Source organism: Lepeophtheirus salmonis, chromosome 2 (assembly GCF_016086655.4).
Source record: "Lepeophtheirus salmonis chromosome 2, UVic_Lsal_1.4, whole genome shotgun sequence".
Lineage (NCBI taxonomy): Eukaryota > Metazoa > Arthropoda > Copepoda > Siphonostomatoida > Caligidae > Lepeophtheirus > Lepeophtheirus salmonis.
This window is the reverse complement of record NC_052132.2, coordinates 5,154-27,424: the sequence shown is the minus strand read 5'-3', so window position 1 is coordinate 27,424 and position 22,271 is coordinate 5,154. Positions and strand designations below refer to the sequence as shown.

At 31.1% G+C, this 22,271-nt stretch overlaps 1 protein-coding gene across 1 annotated transcript in view; it reads left to right on the top strand.

Moving 5' to 3' along the window:
• LOC121132258 (uncharacterized) overlaps nucleotides 1–15,062 on the top strand; it is an 88,422-nt gene extending 73,360 nt beyond the window's left edge. Inside the window, exons 11-17 of the mRNA XM_040727625.2 lie at nucleotides 43–279; nucleotides 3,219–3,328; nucleotides 8,982–9,318; nucleotides 9,453–9,527; nucleotides 13,944–14,405; nucleotides 14,469–14,609; nucleotides 14,681–15,062. Coding sequence (XP_040583559.2) covers nucleotides 43–279; nucleotides 3,219–3,328; nucleotides 8,982–9,318; nucleotides 9,453–9,527; nucleotides 13,944–14,405; nucleotides 14,469–14,609; nucleotides 14,681–14,760 — 1,442 coding nt within the window. The 3' untranslated portion in view covers nucleotides 14,761–15,062. The remainder of the gene's footprint in view (nucleotides 1–42; nucleotides 280–3,218; nucleotides 3,329–8,981; nucleotides 9,319–9,452; nucleotides 9,528–13,943; nucleotides 14,406–14,468; nucleotides 14,610–14,680) is intronic.
• Nucleotides 15,063–22,271: the final 7,209 nt, after the last annotated feature.

Sequence of the window (22,271 nt, the reverse complement as noted above, 5' to 3'; positions counted from 1 at the left end):
GAGCTGTTTTTCCCTTACTAAAGTATATTTCATTATTTTCAGCTAAAAAATGTACATGTCTAGGAGACATAGAGGATCTACATACGGCTATGAGTATACTTGAAAAGTATGTATATGGGACTCCCGGTCACATTTCAAAAGATACAACAATAGACTCAATAACTAAATATGTGCATGAAGTCATAACACCTACAAAAAATCGTAAAGGAACAATAGATTTGCAAAACGTGACGAAAGAGAATGAATGTACCTGTAGAACGTATCAAAATCAAGGAACAAGTGAGTCTCAAAGTTTTGTTTATTTTTAAATTAGGTCAGAAATTTAGAAGAATTCAAGTTATAGAACATTGAAAAAAAACAAAAAACTTCATTCCACCTATAAAATTATATGTAATACTTAGGCATAAGAATTTTGTCTAAATCGTGTTGAGCGTAAAAAGCACACCTGAGGGAATGTTCAGAGACGACATATTTTTCGACAAAGATCACTATAAACTATACTGCGTGCGGCTGTTGTTTAATAACGAACATTGTGCACCTACAACAGCTGTGCACGTGCAGGTAGGACGTTGTTGTTTTGGTAGCTAGAACATTTGGGGTAAGTTAAAAAGATGTCATCGATCAATGAAGTATTTATTCCACAATCGTGGAAAAGGCAGTGTGTCCTTGTTGCGATCCGCGCTGGACGAGACAATGCTCAGATTGCAAACTCCCAAAACATGAACAATCCTTTTTTCTGGAGAGTCAGGAAGGAAATAGAAGAGTCTGGAGGTTATTATGATTCAACAGCAAAGCAATCTGATCACAAGATGAGGTCAGGTTGCTTGAGCAAATTGGCCAAAATCAATTATGATTAGCCATCCAATTAATGAGGGACATTGCCAGGGATGTCAAATACAGGGTGTCCACGATAAATTGGATCAACTTTAAACTTCATCCAGATCCATAATGTGGATATTCGGGATTAAATCATGCTAATATAAAAGGCTCCATGAACAATACACTATTACTTCCACCACAATTGTTTTGATAACAAACAATAGTCATCATGGAACAAGCCAGGAGAGACGCCATCCTTGAATTGGCTCATGCGGGACCCAAGCCCTCTGCTATCTACAAGCTTCTTAACTACCCCCAAGACCACGGTGTACCGGGTCTTCAATGCCTGGGAGGTTGAGAGGAATGTCTGTGGCAAGGCCCACAACATGAGAAGTGACAAAATCCGCACTCCCCGCTTCCTTGAAGGCCTCTGGAAGTCCATCCAGGCTTTGCCGGGGACTTCCTTGTTCAAGTTGGCCAAGAACCGTGGAGTGAGCAAGCAGCTGGTTTCCAAGGCTGTGAATGAGGACCTCGGGTACAAGTCATACCCAATAGCCAAACAACACATCCTCACGGTATCCATGAAGGCCACTCATGGTGAGGTGATGCCTCCTTTCTTCTTCAATCCCAAGGAAAGGGTTAACGCGATAAGGTACTGCGAAGTCATGGAGGAGTTCGTCATCCCCTGGATGAAGGATACGGACGCTGGGAAGGAGTTCATATTCCAACAAGACTCAGCGCCCGCACACCTCGCCATGAGGACCACTAACCTCTTCAACTCCCACGACATCACTTTCTGGGATCGCAACACCTAGACCTCCAACTCACCCGACCTCAATCCGTGTGATTACTACTGGTAGGGGAAGTTGGAGAGGGAGGTGTGCAAAATCAGCCACAAGAGGATCGCGGCCCTGAAGGGCTCCATTACGAGGGAGTGGAATGCTGCCGTCATATCTAACTATTTCATATTAACAAATACACTACAAATTCCATTTTTATCAAGCAGGTTGAATTTTAAGATAGTTCCAATTTATCGTGGACACCCTGTATACTGAAAGGTGGATCAAAAAGAGTGTGGCAGACAAGAAGGCTCAGCTACATACTACTCTGCAAAGAAAACGTTGACATAATTGTCATAATTATTATGATGATGCATTGTTTCACCCAGAGTTTGGCCTTCAAGCTACCAGACCTCATCGACATGGACTTCTTTGTGTTTGGCACAGTTGAGCAACCCACCAATATATCCTCATACAACAAAAAATCCGAGATTAAGTATAGGATTCAGGAGAAGCTCTTGAATCTACCAAAGAAGACTGTCATCAAGACCTGCTCCCGATTTCGAGGTTGAGTTGATAACCTAATTGACACCAATAAAGATTATATTGAAAAAATAATGATTTATTTTTATGATTCAGCGTTAATTTAGGATTGGTTTTTATTATAATCAGATGATTAGTTTATGTGAAAATCCTTCTTTTTTTTTTAAATTTTCATATGCGTTGGTAAATAGAGGGCGCATATGGCGTATTTCCTCTTTGCTGGTGCCCGTTTTGGACGCGAACCCAAACAATACGGTGTCAAACAATTACAAAAACTGTCACGGAAGTTGTTGTAGCACGAAGTCTTATTTTTCTAACACCATGCAGTGTAAAACTGTTTTACTTATACAGCGCAAGATACACATTACCAAAGTAATCTTTTGGGGAAATGATGAATTTTCTTTTGCTACATCTATTATGTGAATGTATGTAGTATAACACTTTTGAGCATGAAGTCATAAAAATAAGGAAAGGAATTATAAGCGGCATTGTCAAAATATGTTATTGTCTTGAGAAATTACTGAAATACGTAAATGACAACATCTATGTATAGTTTGAGTGCTTTAATCATCTACATAATTCAGTAATTCAGATTTAATTATAAAAGAATGATTAGGATAATTATTTAATACAATATTAGCCGTAAATTTGAGTAAGTAAAATTAAAAAGGTCAAACTTTTTAAATGTCAGATAAAAAAAAGGTTTAGTTGAGATATTCTAAACGTAGAAAAAACTTTTTCAATTTTGATTGAAAATCTACTAAATTGAGATGAAGGTTGAATTTTTGGTCAGGTTTAAGATAGATATTATTGTTCAAATAGTTGAGCTTTATTTTTTTAATTTCTAAGAGCAATCTAACCTTATTATTTTCAGTTGCTACTTATGTAAATTGTGTATATCTCTTTAAGGTCTATTTTTGCTTTGTGATCAAACAATGTTATTTTTTTACTGCTTGATCAATTTATCTTTTGAATAACTAGAAAATATTTAAGTATTTTCTGTAAATGTTTGCACACAAAAAGTATGTCAAAAAATCATTCCCAAATCCTTATCAAATCAACTTTTTCCATTTTCAGGAAATTCAATTTGGTTCTCGGTAGAAATCCTCAACCTTCCTTGGAAAGACGAATATCTCCGTTTGAAAGACAAAAAAACCATTTTTGCTAAGGGACTTTTGGACAAAATGGTAATATCAATTTATACCTGTATTGGAATTTTGTAAAAAACATTTTATTTAAATTCAAAACATATGTCACAAAATGTTATTTATATGCACAAAATTGTGTGTAGTGTAGTTTCAGTCCATATTTATTTGGTACAGTCCAATCTTAGGACTGGTACTTCAGACCGTCAGTACCAGAGCTGATTAAAAAAAGAAAGAATCAAGTTGATTGACGTCATCAAGGACTGAACTTTAAAAGTTTTAGGACTGATATGCAGTACTTAAATGGACTTGACCGAGACTGAATTGGACGGGACTGCAGTTCTCAGTCCTAAATAAGGACTGACGCATCACTAACTGTACGAACATATTGATCTTGGGTTTCGGTTGGAGACTTTTATAATTTTGTTAGTTGTTGATGACGTCATGTGTGTTAAAAAATTATAAACATTCGTACAATGACGACATTTTATGTCGAAAGTATTTTACATGTGTACCTGCTAAATTTCAGACTGATCTGCTCACCCATTTTGGATTCCATATGTGATAACACTGAAAACCGACTTATGAATATATACGTATCTAAGCTATGATAAAAATTTAGGGGTGTTTCAGAAAAAAGGGGCAATTTACTCCACTTTTTATTTTATTGTCAACTGCAAATTTCGTGCTCATTTAATTATTTAATAGAATCAACATTCTTTAAAGTGTTTTACATTTCCGATAGGTATAATTTGTTAGAGTTTTAATAATATAGCACTCTGCAAAGATTGAAGCCAATAACTAATTCAACTGAATGGTGTTTTTTTTTTTTTTGCTGTTATACCCGTGAAGTCACGTTATTGACCTATGAACATACGTATAAATGTTTAAATAATTAATTTTAAGTGCATTAGCATTTACTTATGATAAAGGATTCTTACTTATAATATGTTATGCTTAAACCAGGTTTTCCTTCATACCATATGTATAAACGTAGCATAAACCCATTCGAGATAATGTAAAATAATACAAAACTTGAATATGAAGATATAATTAAATTATGTTATAGACCTAGGTACATTCTACTGCATTCATATTTATCTACAGACATAGTAATCGAGAAAATCAAATTAACCAAAAATAGCCGTGGATTAGAAATTTATATAGAAGTTACCTACTTGAGAAAATATTATTTAGAGCTTAAAGAAATTATCGCAACATTTCTATATCATATCAATAGAAGGATCTTTAGAGTTGTAAATAACTAGCATTTCCTCACGTGCGATGGTTTTTGTAATTGGCAATCATGGTTATATTTAATTAAAGTGGTGGATGATAAAGTTGAGTCGCTCACGACTTTCAAAAATTTGACAGAAGTAAGAAATCCCATTGTAATAACGTAACAAATCTATGAAAACGTTGGCCCGTACTTGTATTTTACTCTAAGATTCCAAGGAATCTAACTCAAAATGTAAGATTTACTATTGTTAAACAGGGCCTGGGACTATATAAAGGGGAACTTGCATCTTATTTCCATACTATACATCTATCTAAGTTTATGAATATAATATGGTAGACTATCATTACTATGAGTTGTTTTGTAACTTTGAACAACTGCATCTAACCATTTATGAATATTTTTCCATTTTCTTTAGAAAGGGTATATATACCATTTTCTTAATATTAAGATTTAGAAAAAAAAAGTCTGTATATTGAAGAATTAATAATGCATTAAGAATAAGATATTATGTATTTAACAGGAAATGCTCATGTGAAAAAAATAAACTTACAATAACATCTTAATTTGTCATTTATGTTGATATAAAGTTCAATGTAATTATTATCTTGCTACCAAAACCGAAAATGATGTATTGAATAATCCTCTATTGCCTTGGGATTTTTACTATTTTCTCCAGTAAGAGATATATATCTTAGCAAATATTTCAATAATACTAGTGAAATCAAATTTTCTAAAAATAACAACTTCTATATTGCTTGCAATAGATTTTAATACAGACCATAGAATATTTATATAACCAAATGAAGGTTTTTGAAATTTCCACTAGACTGACAACAATCACAATAACAAAATAGCATTTGTGTGTCCAAAATAAAACCAAATTAATCAATAAGTTAAAAAATAAATTATTATTTTGTTCCATTTTAAGTTTTATTTTGAACAAAACAACTTATAATTAGCTAGTATGACAAACATTCAATAATTTATTTATTTGTGTGGAGATCTTAGATCTTTGCAAAAGTAATATCCGAATATGGTGACCACCAATTTGTCTGTTAGAAAAAGATTCCCGACTCAATAAGTGTAGGAATTTCAATGACATTCAGATATTTCAACACATGTCTACAGAAGTGAAGAGGTATGTTATATATTTTGTCAAACACATAATCACTTAACAGCTCCAAATAACTATTAATATATAATACCAGAATAGAATATGCATTGCAGACCAAAATATCGAGATTATCTTTACAAGTCTAGAATCATCTTCCACTTGTTTTCCAATGACAAAAGTGAGTCATTAATAATGAAGAAATTAGGCATGAGTTTGAAGTGTACAGGAGATATAATTATCCGTATAGATCGTATATCACTAAGTCCAACTTAGTAATGAAATTGATATAAATGTAATGGAGATGAGCCATTTCTGTGTTATATACATCAAGGACTGTGAAGAACTATTATTAAAAAATTTAATAAAATATCATCATCGCTAAGGTGCTCTCCTTCCATATATTTTTTTAATTGTCAGGGTTACCATCCCATTTCGGCTTCCTTTTTTTTTAACAAACCGGCAGTGCTTAGAATTTACAACACTATGTATCCCTTTTCCTTCATTACATAGATGTTGTTGTCCATGATGTGGTGTTGGTCCTTATTTATTCAGTCCAGTTCAGTCTGGCCTTAAGGCCGGTCTTATCCATCCCACTCTAGACCTATTCTATAGATAAATTCTTCATGAGGTCTGTTGTAATTTTCTAAATTGTGAACATCGGCACAATGACGTCATATGAAGGTGTATGTGTTTCGTAAATCAATTTTGTACAACTCATAAATCGTTCTATTGATTAAGATTTTTTTTTTCTATATATTGAGGTCCAAAAAATCGATCCACGATTTAAAAACAATATAAATTCCCCTAGAAGGAACTCCGAATCTCTGGTAAAAAATTCAAATAACAGCGTGGCATCATTTTCTGGTGATTTGAACTTCGCTTTCAGCTTGGATTTGTCACATTTTAAAATGTTTTCCGTCATAATTATCGTTTCTCATCCTATGTGTTTAGGCTGTGATACTATCCCTGTGCATCAGCTGACAGGGCATACTGCTGCACATTAAAATATCCCTCTAGTCTGATACAATCGTACAATTAAGATGCCGTATGGCTAGACCAAAACTAGACTGGATTGTTATCCTCAGTCCTGAATTAGACTAAACTGCATGTCGATAAGTTTGAAAATCCCCAAATCCTGGCAATTATACAAATTTGTAATAGCAATTATATTCTTTTTGAGACCATGTAATCCAGAAAAATACTTTCGTTCAAGACTATTTAGCAGAACTAACAAATTACTCCATCTTTTGCACATATTAAATGACTTCGTGACTCGGGCACACGAATATTATATTATTTATACGTTTAATAAGTGTGAAAGCTGTCAATATTTTAATGAATACACTTGAGGTTTTTCTTCATATATACATACATAATCGTATCCATTAATAATACGCTCATTTTCTAAATGAGTACGAATATTAATGAATTATTTATTGAATAAGAAAATGATCAAATTTAATTTGACTAAATCAAAAATAAACGTCATACGTATCATATTTTACTAGACAACTTAATTAATACCATTGGAAATATATAGCACTGAATCATTTAAGAAAAATAACTTTGCACTAGACTTAAGATTTTTGAGCGAATTTTTTTGCCTAAATTGAGCAAGAAAAAGAACAAAAATGATCACCCAAAAATATCAAAATTGAGCAGTTTGTATTTAAAGAAAAATACAGTTTTATTATAATAATTTAGAGTAAATATTGTTTTTTAAATTTGTCGACAAAACAACTATCATAATCTTCAGTTGATTGTACTAATGCATATAATTTGAAGTTTATTACAAGCACCAGTAGCGTCTTTAGCCCCTTTTTGGGGGGAAGGGGGAACTTGAAACTTTTTTTTGCCCCTAATTAATTTTAAATTATATATATATAATAAACCTATTTATATAACGGTGTTGATAATTTTTGGGGCTAAGCCCTCCCCCCACCAAATGATGAAAGCTAACAGCCCCTTTAAAATGCAATATATATCGTCTTTTTTTTGTGGGATTCAAATTAGATTGCACAAAAGTCCATCAGAACTAAGGGAAATTCTTCGCAAAAATATTTTTACTTATTTGCTATATTCAAGGAGAATTATTAATCAGTCAATTTTGTGTGGCAAATTTTCCCTTTTTCTCATAGGGTATTATTAAAGTATTTCTATCACAGATTTCCGATCATTAATGTTTGATCAGTCCATAGACATATCCCCATTCAGTCTTTTTTTCCAGTCCCTTCAGTCTTTTTTTTTTTTTTTTTTTATCAATCTGCTCCTATGTTATAATACAACGGTCGCATGGACGGATAAATTGGTTTTTTAGTCCTACGGTCCTAGCTATCTTTTTATTTTCTGCACTTATAGTTAGGATTGAAGAATATGCTAACTAAGAAAATAATTAATGATAGCTAGAACGTATAATAATACGTTCTAGTTATACACTTCCTACTTTTAACTTCAGATATATTTCACGACGTTACCTCGCTAACACAAAAATACCTAATATATTTTGCTGTCAGATGTCGATGCCTTCGTCTCACTTGATACGTCAAATATATATTATTTTTGATAAATCACATATCTCCACCAAGTATCTTGCTTGAAAGAAATTATGAATTATGATTAACTTCAGCGAATCAAATGACGTTGTTAGTAGTAATTACGTAATTACAGCTGTTGTAATCTCTACAAAAGACTGATATGGAAAAAAAAAAATTGAACTGAAAATTTTTATTAGGATCGGACGGATAGGACTGTAATTTTTTAGACCAATCCAACACTAACGATCCTATAATCATAACCCTAATTGAATAACATATATAGGTTTTCCTCCAAAAATAGAGAAATATGTTTTTCTAAGGCTTTACCACTTAATAAAAAGGGTTTCCCAGGTGGATTTTCCCCTCCAAAAATATCACCAAGCTATTGTTTTATTTAGGTAGAATACAAATTTTCTCTAGGAATGAACGGAGCGAGAACCTACACACATTGAGTTTTGGAGAAAAATTTCTCCCTCGCATGTTGTCAAATGAGCTACGTCGATTTTAAGTTAATATAAAGTTAATTGATCGAAAGTTCCGGATTTTTTTTCGTTATAATTCGCAATGTATTATAATTTTAGTATGAATTTAAAAGAAAAATTTATAACAAGGGTAGACGAAAGTTTATTAATTCTTCTTTTGGATGAAGATGTTTTCTCCACAACGCTCTAGCATAGAATGAACCGATGTAATTTAAAAAAAAAAGAACAATTATGCTAACCGGGTTTTCTTTTCTAATAACAAATCCCGTCCCTTTAATTGTTGGCCACATATTGATTAAATTAAGGATGAACTTTAAAATTGTAGGTTAATGAATACTTGTATTCCCTTCCTGAACTCCGCAACGCTGGGTATGTCCGTTCAGAGATATTTCAATTCCTGAGAGGATCTGTGGATTTAATTGAAAAGAGAAAGGGACTCGATTCCACAAGACGATCAGTAATCCATAGTGACTTGCGCATCATATCCAATTTAAATAATCAAGAGGAAATTGGAACAAGAGTTTGGATGGAATTTCAGTTTATGAATATGACGGTAGTTATTTTTAAAAGCATTCTGGAGAACGAAATCAAGGATGATTTGTTTGGGCCTAAAATATGGATTGAGGGGGATTGTTTGGAGAAGGAAAAATGCGTTATAGAGTGTAAGTAGTGGAAATATCGAAACAAAAATAATAAATTATGAAAGACGACTCATTGAAAATAATATCATTTTTATTTTGTAGAACATTCCGAATAAAAGTAACTAACTTATTTATAATGTAACTTTTTTTTATAGCTATCAAACGGTGTAACAATGATGTATTAGGATCACTTGCTGGATTAGGCTTCAATCATGACAACTATATAACAGGTATTCTATTTGGTATATTTTTTTATGTGTTAAATAACTCTTTCATAAGGAACAGTATCAAATTAACATGTATACATAATTTGACATTATAAATGCGTTGCATTTTTTTTATGGAATTTAAAGAATTCTTCGAAATAAACCATTTAAAAAAAAAAATTATTTTTATTAAAGAGAAAAAAAGTTGAAAAAAGTCCAAAATACGGAGAAATACTGCATTTATCATTCAACATAAAGTTTTTAAACATAATTCTGTGAATATTAAGTAAAAATTATAATATGAATTAAATAATGCTACTTTTTTTAAATTTGCTAATCCCTCCTCCCCTATTGGTCAGATGGAGTTGCACCAATTAGGTACAAGTAGACTAAACCCTTTCACAAAGTAGACACAATGGATTTTTAACCCATTACTTTAGGTGAACCCTTACATTTTGAAAAACACCATTTTCTCTGTATTTGTGTTAATTTAAGCTAAATTAAAGTACCATTATTTCTGAGATCAACATTGACAAACTGCTTCGGGCATAAAACTTTGGGTATTGTAAGTTATGAAAACGTCGGTTTCGCCGAATGAAATTTTCCCTCAGACAATTTGTCGAACGGGCATTTTGCCGAAGGACTATTTGGGACATTTAACTCCTATAACAGTACATATGTATATGAGTTATGAGTAAATTAATGAGTGTTTACGTTGCGTGAATATACATTACAATAGCTTTCAAAATAACATAGTTATTAACTCAGCAGCGAAGAGTTTTTTTTGTCTGGAAGATTATTGTTATCTATATTCACACAACCTAATCTGCGTATAACATTTAAATTTCTTAATAAATATTAAAAACTAAATTAGCCAAATATCAATCAAAATCGACATTTTTTAAATGATTTTTTTTTTTTAAAATGGAAATATAAGGATTATTTTATAACTTCAGCTAAGATATAAAGCACTTGAATATCAAAGAAAAAAGATACTAACTTCCCAGTAAGGAAATTTTACTCAATTTTTTGGCAGTTATATATATATATATATTATTAATTGTAATCAAGATAAAGTAAAAAATAATTCAGTTTTCAAATGTTGAAAGGTTTGTATTAATTTGTTATTTACTTTGATTTTCTTTTATGTAGTTCTTTCATGACGAAATATAGCATTAAATCGTAGTTATACTCTGAAAACTGGATTTAAAAAAAAGGCTTTAAAGGTCAAACCTTTATCGGATGGAAATCTTAATGGTCGCATTTTTATTCTAGGATTTAAATCACAATAATAAATCTGGGGCAGGCACTCCAAGACCTTCATTTTGTTGCAGAGTGTAATTTATTGATAAAGGAAAAGAGTGATTAGCATTTTTTCCATTCGAATCGCTGTCGTATTTTGTTTATTATTAAATTTATTTGAACGAGGTAATACAACAGTAAAGATTCGAACCACATCCTGCTGTGTTGTGTTTATATAATGATAATTAATTAACTTAATTCAATTTTTTTTTCTGCAAAATAAACATCAATCTATTAAATATCATTTTTAGCAAAATGTCCCAAAAAATCAAATGTTTGTTCGGCAAATTGTATTTCGGCTAAATGTACATTCGACAAAATTTCCTTTAGAAAAAAATGTTTTCGCCCAATAGTCTCTCACGTAAAATGTCATTTAAGATTCTTGTACTTTTCAATATTTTTTTTATTGCTCACAGATTTTTAAAATTCAAAATCAAGTAAAGCTTAAATCATGGGTATCATCGTTGTTCATGTGTCATATGTAGAGTTTAGTATTTTGTAATTAAAAAACTACCTTTAAAGAACCGAAAAGGAAAAACGGTGGTTGAGTGGATCTTTCTTATTTTTTGTTCATTATTTAATCAGTAGGCGTGGTGCTAAATTCTCCTTATGAAGTGAGAATTTTTTCCCTATCCTTGGTATAAATTGTTTTTAAAATGCATAATAAAATTAATACATAATATGTACTCAATTATAATTAAAATATTTTCTCTAAACTAATGCTATTTTAAATGTGAAAGGTTCTCCTCTTAATTTAGGTGTACCATAAGTCTCGCTTTCGCCTTCTCTTCGAGCTCTTTTTTCATTATAAAATATCCAGCTAGTACATGATAAGAGAAAAAGTAACTTCGTATTTCCCACTTTTTTTTTTAACAAAATATATCTTGTTCATTATTGGTCAAATCAAATTATATGAAAAGGCATTTTAAAGCTGTGGTTGTATACTATAAACGTTTTTTGGACAGTATTCTGTTTGTCTAGTTTAAAAGCGAATTATTGTGCATCCTGTTTAGAAATCTCAAAGGAAAAAATACCATGTATTTTAGAATGTCATTGACCGAAACAAAATTGATCTAATTCTGGCGATGAAAAATGGATAACTTACGACAATGTCCAGTGACAGAGATCGTTGTTAAAAGCCAACGAAGCGGTCCAGATCGTGTCCAAGCCAGGATTGAATGCCAGTGAGGTGTTGCTGGGTGTTTGATGGGATTAGCGGGGAATGATTTACTATAAGTTGCTCCTTTATAGACACACGCTCAATTTTTCCGTATACTGAACAACTCGACCATTTGAAGATGGCGATCGAACTGAAGTTGCCAATATTGATCAAAAGGATACAACAAGACAACACCAGGGCCCACACATCTTTGATGACGTGCCAGAAGCTCCGGGAGCTCAGATGGAAAGTTCTTATGCATCTACCCTTCAGTCCAGAACTGGCACCTTTGTGAATACCAACTGTTCCTGTCTATAGCCAACGCGCTTGGAGATTAAAATATGTCATCAATAGAAGCTTGTGAAAAATTTTTGTCCAAGTTTTTCCCAATAGGGACAAGGGCTTCTACAAGAAGGCATTATGAAGTTGAATTTTCGTTAAAACAAGTTATCGAACATAATAGGGCATACTTGGCTTAAATTGGCTGATTTTAAAACTTTTTATAAAGCATTGAAATAAAGCAAAAAAATACGAAATAACTTCTTCTCTAACCTATTATTATTATTTTGGTTAGTTTACTCATAGCTTATTAGCTTGAATTGATCAAAATATATACAATATGTTCTCCTCCCTTTAAAATGCCAGTGTAGCATTGTGAGCGACCTTAAAGTTGACATCGTATGTACTATGTCAATCTCTCCTCTAAACTAGGAAATATCTTTTCAATTTTTCAAAGAGGTATATGTATACAAAATACTTTTCAAAACAGACTATTACATTGGAAATGTAAATACTTTGAGTACATTCTATCAAAAAATTACCGTAATTGTTGAAGAAAACACGAATTTCACATTTACTCATTCAAATTTATTTTGTACCCTTCAAAGTAATCTCTATTGGGTGCAATACATATATGCCAACGTTTGTTCCAGTCATCAAAACATTTTTTATAGGCACTTTTTCATATGACATTTAGCTCCTTCCACGAATTTTGTTTTACGGATTCAATAGACTCAAAGTAGATTCCACAGATTTGTAGCTTCGAACAAAAAAAAAGTTTCACGGTGATAAATTACGTGAATATGGTGGTTGATCGATGGTATTTATTGCGTGTTTGGCTTTAAATTCCCTCACAATCGTGGCTTTGTGCGATTGCACGTTATCGTCGTGTAAAATTTTCAGTCAGAATGTTACCAAATGACTTGCCAGACCTGTTAAAGCAATGTGATAACTCCCTTAAGCTGTTAGGACGTTTTTTCAACAGAATTTCCTTCACTGCGTCGATGTTCAGTTCGGTGATAGACGGAAAAGGTTGTTCAGAACGCCCTCCTTGAACGCTATGTACCACTCATATACACGGGTTTTTCATAAAACTGATTCACCAAAAGCTTTTTCTAACATTTTCATCGCGTCAACACATGCAATTTCGTTCCCAACACAAATCTATCAAATTTAAGGCCAATTCTTTGTTCAATAATTGGGTTCAATGTAAAAATCGTGGGCACTAGTGAGGTAGACTGACTTATCCAACTGTTGCATGCAAACTAGTCGACAGATTACGTTCAAACTTAGCATCATAATGAAAAACAGTACTACAGAACTGGAATAAAAAATGTTTTTAAATTCCTTCAGTGCGGGCTGTTTAATTTAAGCATTCCTGCTGTTTTTTTGACAGATTGTATATTTCTGACTGGCTTAATCTCTCACTGTCATTTCAATTTTTTTAACTGGATACTAAATGCATCATTTCTCAAAGTGGGTGCCGCAGCACAATGTTGTGGTCCCTGACCGTCTTAGGAGCCCTTCCAAAAATAAAATAAAAACGTATATGACATATAATTTTTTTTGAATACAAAAATCTGGCATTGCATTTTTAAATAAATTTAAATAACATACATAAATACATTCCTTTTTCATATGAAAACATAACATTTTCAATTCATTTAAGATAAATATATTTTTGATATAATTACTTATAGGAAGTAGAAAATTAGCATCTGGAGTTCAAGTTGGTTCAACAGTAAATTTAATTTGTAATAATCCTTTTCAAATTATTGCTGAAGACGTTCTAGATCATGACCCCACGGACAACAAAATTACAATTGAATGCTTGATAAATGGAAAGTTCAACTTTCCTAACATGAAGGATCTTCCAGAATGTAAAGCTTATTGTGAAGATAAACGGCATCCAGCGCCTCCGACCTACTCGGGCCTCGTAATTAATCAAAAACATTTAAATAAGACAAAATATTGGAAGGATGATTACATCAGTTATTTATGCAAGGATCAAAAACTAGGAGTCAATGGAGCAGATGAATCCAAATATAGATTTTACTGTTTAACAACTGATTCTCACGTAGCAGCACAATTCCATTTTCCCAACATGAAAAAAAATGAGACCTGGCCGATCTGCGAGACTAAAACTACGACAGTTCCTCCAGGTAATTACAACCGTGAACCATTTTCAACAATTGAATTAATACTAAAGATTTATCACGTTTAAGTTATCATCAAAGCTATAGATAATGCCAAGAAAAATATCACAGGCGATTTGATTAGACAAATAACTGCAGATCAATATTATCATGAGAAGTACTCAGAGGATCCAAACTACTTAAGCAGCATTACAATTCCATTTTTTTTCTGTGAGTACAGAGCTTTGATTAATAAATTGAAAGTAACCGTCATTTGATATTATTTTTTTATATGATTTCAGGTCCGTTGCTCATATTTATTGGAATTCTATATATTCTTAGATTGGATCATCCTTTCTTAAAGCTGAAAAGTGACTCATAGGTTGTAATATACGAATGATCGTGTTTGTTTTTCTCATTCTAAGATTAAATAAAATTACTTGCTCATGATGACTCAAAACTATCATCCTTAATCACCAATATATTCGAAAGAGATCCTCCTTTTGATTATACACAACTCCATCAAATGAAATAATAATTTATAATTATGATATGTTAGCGTATTACCAAATTTCAAATCATATAAATATTAGATGCTAATTAAATTTAAGATAATTATAAATAATAAACGAATGCATTGGATTTTTATGAAACTACAAAATAAAGAGTTTGATTAAAATATCATAAACATATTGAACTTGTTATTAGTTGAACTAACAGCTGAAACATTAAGCAATATTGAAGAAAATTTGGGTTAATTTTATAAAGTATGCGAAGCAAAAAGGTCTGAACGTTTTCTCGTTTTATTTTGACAATAAAATTAATATAATAAGGATTATCCGATTTAGATGGTTCCAAAAGGTTTTCTAGCTAATTGTCAGTTCCTGAGCAATGGAATAAGTGCTCACATGCCGGTCCAACTCGAATATTTCCATTATTTTATCGACATTTTCGATGATTGGCCTACCAGAGCTTGACTCATCTTCGACGTCCATAATACAGGACGGAATCCTTGGAACCTCTACTTTACTGTTCCATTTGATTTTATTTTTTTTTGGTTTCATCAACAGCATAATTTTTATTTTGCCCACATGCTCCACCTTTGCATCTTGGTTGGTCGTAGTGATACTGAAGAATGTACCGAATTTTTACTTTTTTTTAACTTCCATTTTAGAATGCTCTAACAGACAGCTGGTTTCACCAAACACAAAACTGTTAATGAACTTTTTTTAAGTGTAACCTTAACCTTTAAGCATACTTTAACCTTTTTTTGATACAATGTATTAATCGTGAGATATAGCGACATATAAGACATCTAGCAAAAAACGCTCTGAACTTTTCACTTAACCTATTATTATATAGCAAAATATATTAAGTCCGCAGGATAGAAAAGGCTGCCTCCGGTCATAGAGTTGGAGAACCCCTCTTTAATCTATATGAATTTCGAAATTAATCTTCAATAGTTCACTATATAAAATAATCTCCTTATCAATCAGTCCCAAGCATGAATTACAAGTAGTTATTTTTAAGCAATGATTTTGTTTTTAATAAAATAACACTTTCCAACTTATTGAACTCATAGTTGTCTATTGAATGTGATAGTAGAGGTTCATTTAGCAAAGATACATGCTAATTGATGCACTTTTTATTGGAAGATGTTTGATCCAGAGAGATTTTAATTTAACAAGGACAAACATCACAAGAAATGGATAAGCGTCTTTTGTTTCACAGCCGAGAAAAATAGAACATGCTCGAAATATTTATAGCATTCCATAAGCTTATAATTTTCTCAATTTAGAAATTTTATGAAATTGAGGTGCAGTTGAGGCTATCTGAACATTTTTGATAAGTATTATAATATCATTTTAATTAGAAATAAAAAATTTAATTGTTATATTGAAAATTGTTGTCTATATTTTTTGAAGAAAATTTGAAATTGAATATATTTCTCCACAAAACTGGTCTAATAAGGAATAACAATTATATTTCTCCAGATAAAAAGTTGAGAAATATAAATATATTTATTAAATATTTAAAAGATACCCGGGAAATCAAATTTTCTAGCGCATCCCTTCTCTCATTTTGCTTGAATAGTTTGTAATACAGACCAATAATAGTTCTATAACTGATAATAGAAACAGATTTTGAAACTTTTACTCGACTGACAATAATAGAAATAGCATTTGCACGTTCAAAAGAAAACTGAAAGAATAAATATGGTACAAAAATAAAATAACAGAGAACTCATAAATAGGGAATTTAAATTTTGAAGAATATCATTGATGTTCTAATTTCTTTATTATTTGTCGAATCCATACAAGTACACGTACTACTATTTTGGTACATTTCAACTATTCACTTCATTAAAACAATTATAAATAGCTTCTATGCCAAAAATTTAGTTATTAACTTTGTGGAGAGTAATTTCAATATGGTGACAAGTAATTTAACTGTGTAGAAGAAGATTCCCAATCTAATCAATTTCTGAAATGCAACAACATTCGGATATTTCAATAGAAGACTAAATAAATTAAGAGCTCACTTATATTTCGTTTAAACACTTAATCCCTTAAAAGTTCTAATAAATATTTTTATGTAATAGCAGACCAAAATACTAAGAAAAGAAAAGGACAATATCTTTAACAGACTAAAATTATCTTACATTTGTTTTTTAACGACAAAAGAGACTCACAAGAAATTGTCCAGGTTATAGAACTATCCACAAGAGTGTTTGCTATTTGGAACGTTTACCAATTTTAAAATTATCATGGATCACAAGATGTATTTATAGACTGGTAACAACCTTCTAAAATATTTTTTCTATTCCATCAAAAACCGATACCCTCTATGGTTTTGATCGAATGTACCGGAAGTTCTTCAAAATGAAGTCAAATTGAAAGAAAAAAAAAATCTTAATATAATTTTGACTTTATTATTATCTTGATGTCGTTGAATAAAAATCATCAAGTAATTATTCGCGACATACAGATATAGATAAATAATGATGGATTTCCTTTTTATTCAGAAGTTTATATTATTATGTTTTTTAAAGAAAAAAAAAATTTGTTACGTTTTTCTGAATTCAATAAATTTTATTCTATCAACTTTTTTAGAATTTAACATACAAATGTGAATATACAATTTACATACATATCGAGTGATCGAATAAAATCGGAACACTTTCAATCTTAAACTTCAACAAAATATAATTTATTAATTAAGAATATAATTAAGTATAAATAATATAGACAGATTTGGATTCCATTTCTACTCACTATTAAAGATTTATCATGACATCATTTCTAATCCATAAAAACTATAAATCATTCTTGTCCGTCTGCCATCCATCACCAATCTCCAGTACCGACTACCCACTGTCATAACCCACCTAAACAGCCCAAAATATAAGCTACTAACAATTGTAGAAACATAAACCGTATAACATCATTTAAATATCATTCTTCAACGTGGGAATGATATGTCTAGCAATGAATTTACTGACAATGAAATTACTAGGAATAAAAGACACGGGATGAATTTACTGGTAATGAATTTACCGGTCAGGGTACCATAGATTGTATGAAAGTTTCTCCACAAGTAAAAGTTTAATTTGTTCAAGCAGAGAGATTGTATTCTTTAATAGTAGAATGATTGATTCTCCTAGTAGAGATAATGTAATGATGATTTAATCAACGATTCTACTGGATTTCATTCTCTACTCTGACATATATATACAATAGTAGTCATTGACTACACAAACAATATACTTCCTTAAATAAATAGATCAACTTGTTCACGGAACTTTTACAAATATATGCAACCTCTCACCATCCACGTATAATATGTATTTTCTCAATTTTATCCATCTTTTTTATTTGTCGTTTTCAAGATATTATGGACCTCATTAATTTTGACATAATTCTTTAATATTTTTTCGAACACCACATTGTTGAAAACGGATATGTGGAATGTTTCTTTGCACTTCTGTACATATTCTGAGCTTTCTTATAACTGTCCATATTTAAAACAAATATATAAACATATTTAATACTTCAGAAAAATCAAATTGCAAAGTTTGGCGTTGAAATGTTGAATTTTAAAAGGTCTCTTAAAAATTCGTTGAAAGAGCCAATAAGTCACTTGTTATGGTTCTAATACTTGGGTTGATACATTGGAAGTATGAATTCACAGTCCTTCGAGAATTCGAGTCCTTTAGGCAACTACGTAATACAGACTGTTTCGTTCTCTTTGTATAAGAAAGAATGTTTATGAAGAGACGAAGACCATCGTTCTATTGCAATTTCAGATTGTTCCAATTCTTCTGAGCTTTACAGTTTTCCTCCCAACGACTCGATCTTTGACTACCTGCCCGAATCTTCTTAATGATTTGTAGCTCCACAGCCAACCACCTCTTCTTCTGACACATCCTGGATTATAACAAAGTGGAAATTGCCGATTTTTCTTTGTATTATGCAAATGATTGTCCGTCAATCTCAGAGCCTTATGTCCAATATGAATCATCCATCATGACTAAGGATATTATTAATAACGGAGAATTAAGTGATTAGCACTCCTTCCATTGGAACCAATGTCGTGTTTATTTTTTTATTGTAATATTTAGTTATTTTATTAGTTTAAAAGAATCTTGCCATTTTTTCCACTTATACTCTTTTCCTTTTTTTTCTTAACTTTTTTCCTTGACATTTTTTCCTGGCCAGTACGTAAGCTGCTTCTATATTTAAAAAAAAATGCAATACCATTAATAAAATACTCAAAATTATAAAAAAAAAATTTTAATAAATAATTAGTTAATTACATTTGCTGTTTATGATTTTTTTTTATATGGGTATATTAGTTCTAATCGAAACACACAAACAGGAATAACATTTGTAATTGAACAAGTATCGAAACCATAATTAACTTGTTTGACTGGCAACAGCAAGTTTTGAATAAACTTGAAATGTAGTTTGATCGTAAAAAATTATTTATAATTGACGAAGGAAAAAAACTTTATTGTCAAAATGGTTGGTAATGAAAAATAATTATTATTGGTGTTGTTAAGGTGGCAATTTGATGGCTGCCTATGGCACTAAATCAGATATTGCCATGTCTTGATGGAATGAAATAGAATGCTGGTCATACAAATTTATAGAGAGTTTGAAGAATGGGATGTTCATGTCAACCAAATACAATGGAGCAATTAAGTTATTTAGACTTCCAAAAGTGATTGTGCTCTCGAATGAAAACATTCTACCAAATAAATTTTCTATAGACAGATATTACGTTTTTATATTATAATTCATCTGAATTAATTCAAAAGGATTTTCTTAAATAAAAATAACAAAGCTTAATATTGTGCCATAATTCTTGGTGGGTTAACTTTCAGATGTAGTTTCATTCTAAAGTTTTATTAATAGGGGGAATGATGGTCGTTTTTGAAGAGACAAATTTCTTTGAATTTGGTTTTCCATGTCAAACGTATTTTTAGATTGAGATCAAGGGGTATTTGGTTGTGGGCTTTTTGAACGTAGATAGAGGTTTAGAAAGGATGTATTTAACTAACTGAAAATATGGAATATAGAAATATTGTTGTAATTTATATTTACAAAACCTAACCAACTTACTAAACGAAAGTTCATTCATAAATATTAAAACAAAATTGACCTTTTTTAAAGGCAATTTAAAAAAAAAAAAAAAATATAAGGGCTATTCTATAACTTCAGCTAAGATATAAAGTACTTGAAGAAAAAGAAAGAAAGATATTAGCTTCTAAGTAAGTTCTTTCAGATAATCGATTTTTTGTGGTTATCCAAATTTTTATTAATTTTAATCAAGATAACGTAATAAATAATTCATTTTTTCAAATTGAGAAATGTTTGTACCAGTTTGTTATTTACATTGATTTTAATCTACATAGTTATTTAATGTCAAAAATAGGTCACTAAATCCGAGTTAAATCCTAAAAAATGGACTTAAAAAAAGCTTTCAAGGCCAAACCTTTCAAGTTTAAAAGTTAGTAGTAGTTCCCAAATTGATTTTGTTGTTGTCATTTTATGAAATTAATGTTTTGTTCTAAACATTCTTTAACATGTTTTTTTTCTAAAAAGGTACTGCGTTCAACTTCCATTCGTGCATGTTGTCACGGTTGCAAATTTTACAATTTCATCACACAAGTTACAATCTGTACACAAAATATGTATCTTATTTCAATCGTTTTTTATATTATAGAAAAATAGTGCTCCTAAGGTCTCAAAATATATATTTTGACAAAAATATAGGCACAACAAAGTTTGAGCAGGATCAATAAATAGTTAAAGGTTCAACGACGACTCTAGCTTATTTGTCTTATTGGCTAAAGTTGCATATTTCCTTTAAACAAACAAAATATGTTGTTGTTTTTTTAACTTAAAAAACTATCCCTTTAAATGAACAACTCTTTAACGGAAAAGCATAACTGCATATAACGTGTATCTTTTTGAAATTTTCTATAAATGAAGACTATAAAAATTACGGCTTTGAAATTCACTGGTTGGAAAAGCCATCCCCCTCCCCCATACTCAGAACCCTTAGAATTACTTTAACTTTCCTATTCATTTTTTAGTATTCATTGTAGGGCTATTTGATTTTTTTTTATAATCGGCATTTATTGAAAGCCAATATCAATGGTATAAATTGATAAAAATTTAACAAAAAGTATAATAATATTACTAATATTAAAGTTAGCTGAAGCAAATACAATCCTACTGTACGTCTGCTAAAGTATTACGAAAAGTTTGTGGCTTATCAACTCTGCACGCATTAAGGTCATAAAATATAAATTTGAGGTTGCGTTGATTTTTAAAATTGTTCCGCCATATTAAAATTAATATTTTTTTGTATCTACGTTTATATTATGCTGGGATATAATGAAGAAGGATGTCGAACAATAATAATACATTCAAGACTCCAGTTTAAATAATTGTATGCATATGATTTTTGTAAATGCCCTCACAGAAAAAAATTTAGGGCAGTAAAATAATATTTTCCCCCTGAATACAGAAATGAAACATTGACCATCTTCTATTAGCTCCAGGATCACTGTATCTCTTGCATCTCCTATTTTCTTGCTCATTAACTATAGCTTTTAACTATGAAATTAGACGTTTCTAAGCTAATTTCTGGAATAAATTTTTAAAATCATATAGGTATATAGCACTTTTGAACAAGGTCCATTGTATATATTAGTCTTCCTCTTTCCTTATTGATGGTGCAAAGGGAAAAATTAACAAATTTTAACTTATTGGTATACGAGACATTCTAAATACTAAATCATTTTTTCAATTTCCGTAATCATTTACATCATCCTGCTTTAGAAGATGTCAAATTCGTATTTCACCTTTCGTAAGATTAAGGAGTGTGTTTTGGGTACGAAGATTCCCTCTTTTTAATTGGCCATGGCATGTAGAACAAGAGGATTTGTTATCCGATATATCGTCTTCAAAGTCCTTATTCAAAATTTGTAATGAGTCGACACTTGAATTATAGTAGGTCTCTACTCCTTTCTACAGATATTTTCAATCCATAGCCCCTAAAGATTTAGGAGTATCGGTTCCACTCCTACAACTTTACAGCATTAATCTGAGTAGGGAAAACGTCTTTTTACTGTAAGTTCAATTCAAATCTCAAGCCATGACAAAGTCCTTGACTATTTTCATCGAGTCCTCAGAGTTCATTCAAGCTCATTTCAAGTCTATTACTATAATATACTATATAGAGTCCATAGTATTAACGCTTTTCCTGAGTCCGCAATATACTAGCATTAGAGCCTAAGACGAGTCGAAGGACTTAGCTATGGAGTCCAAGTCAATACTCAAGTCTTCAAAATATGGACTCAAGTTCAACTCGGTCCAAGTT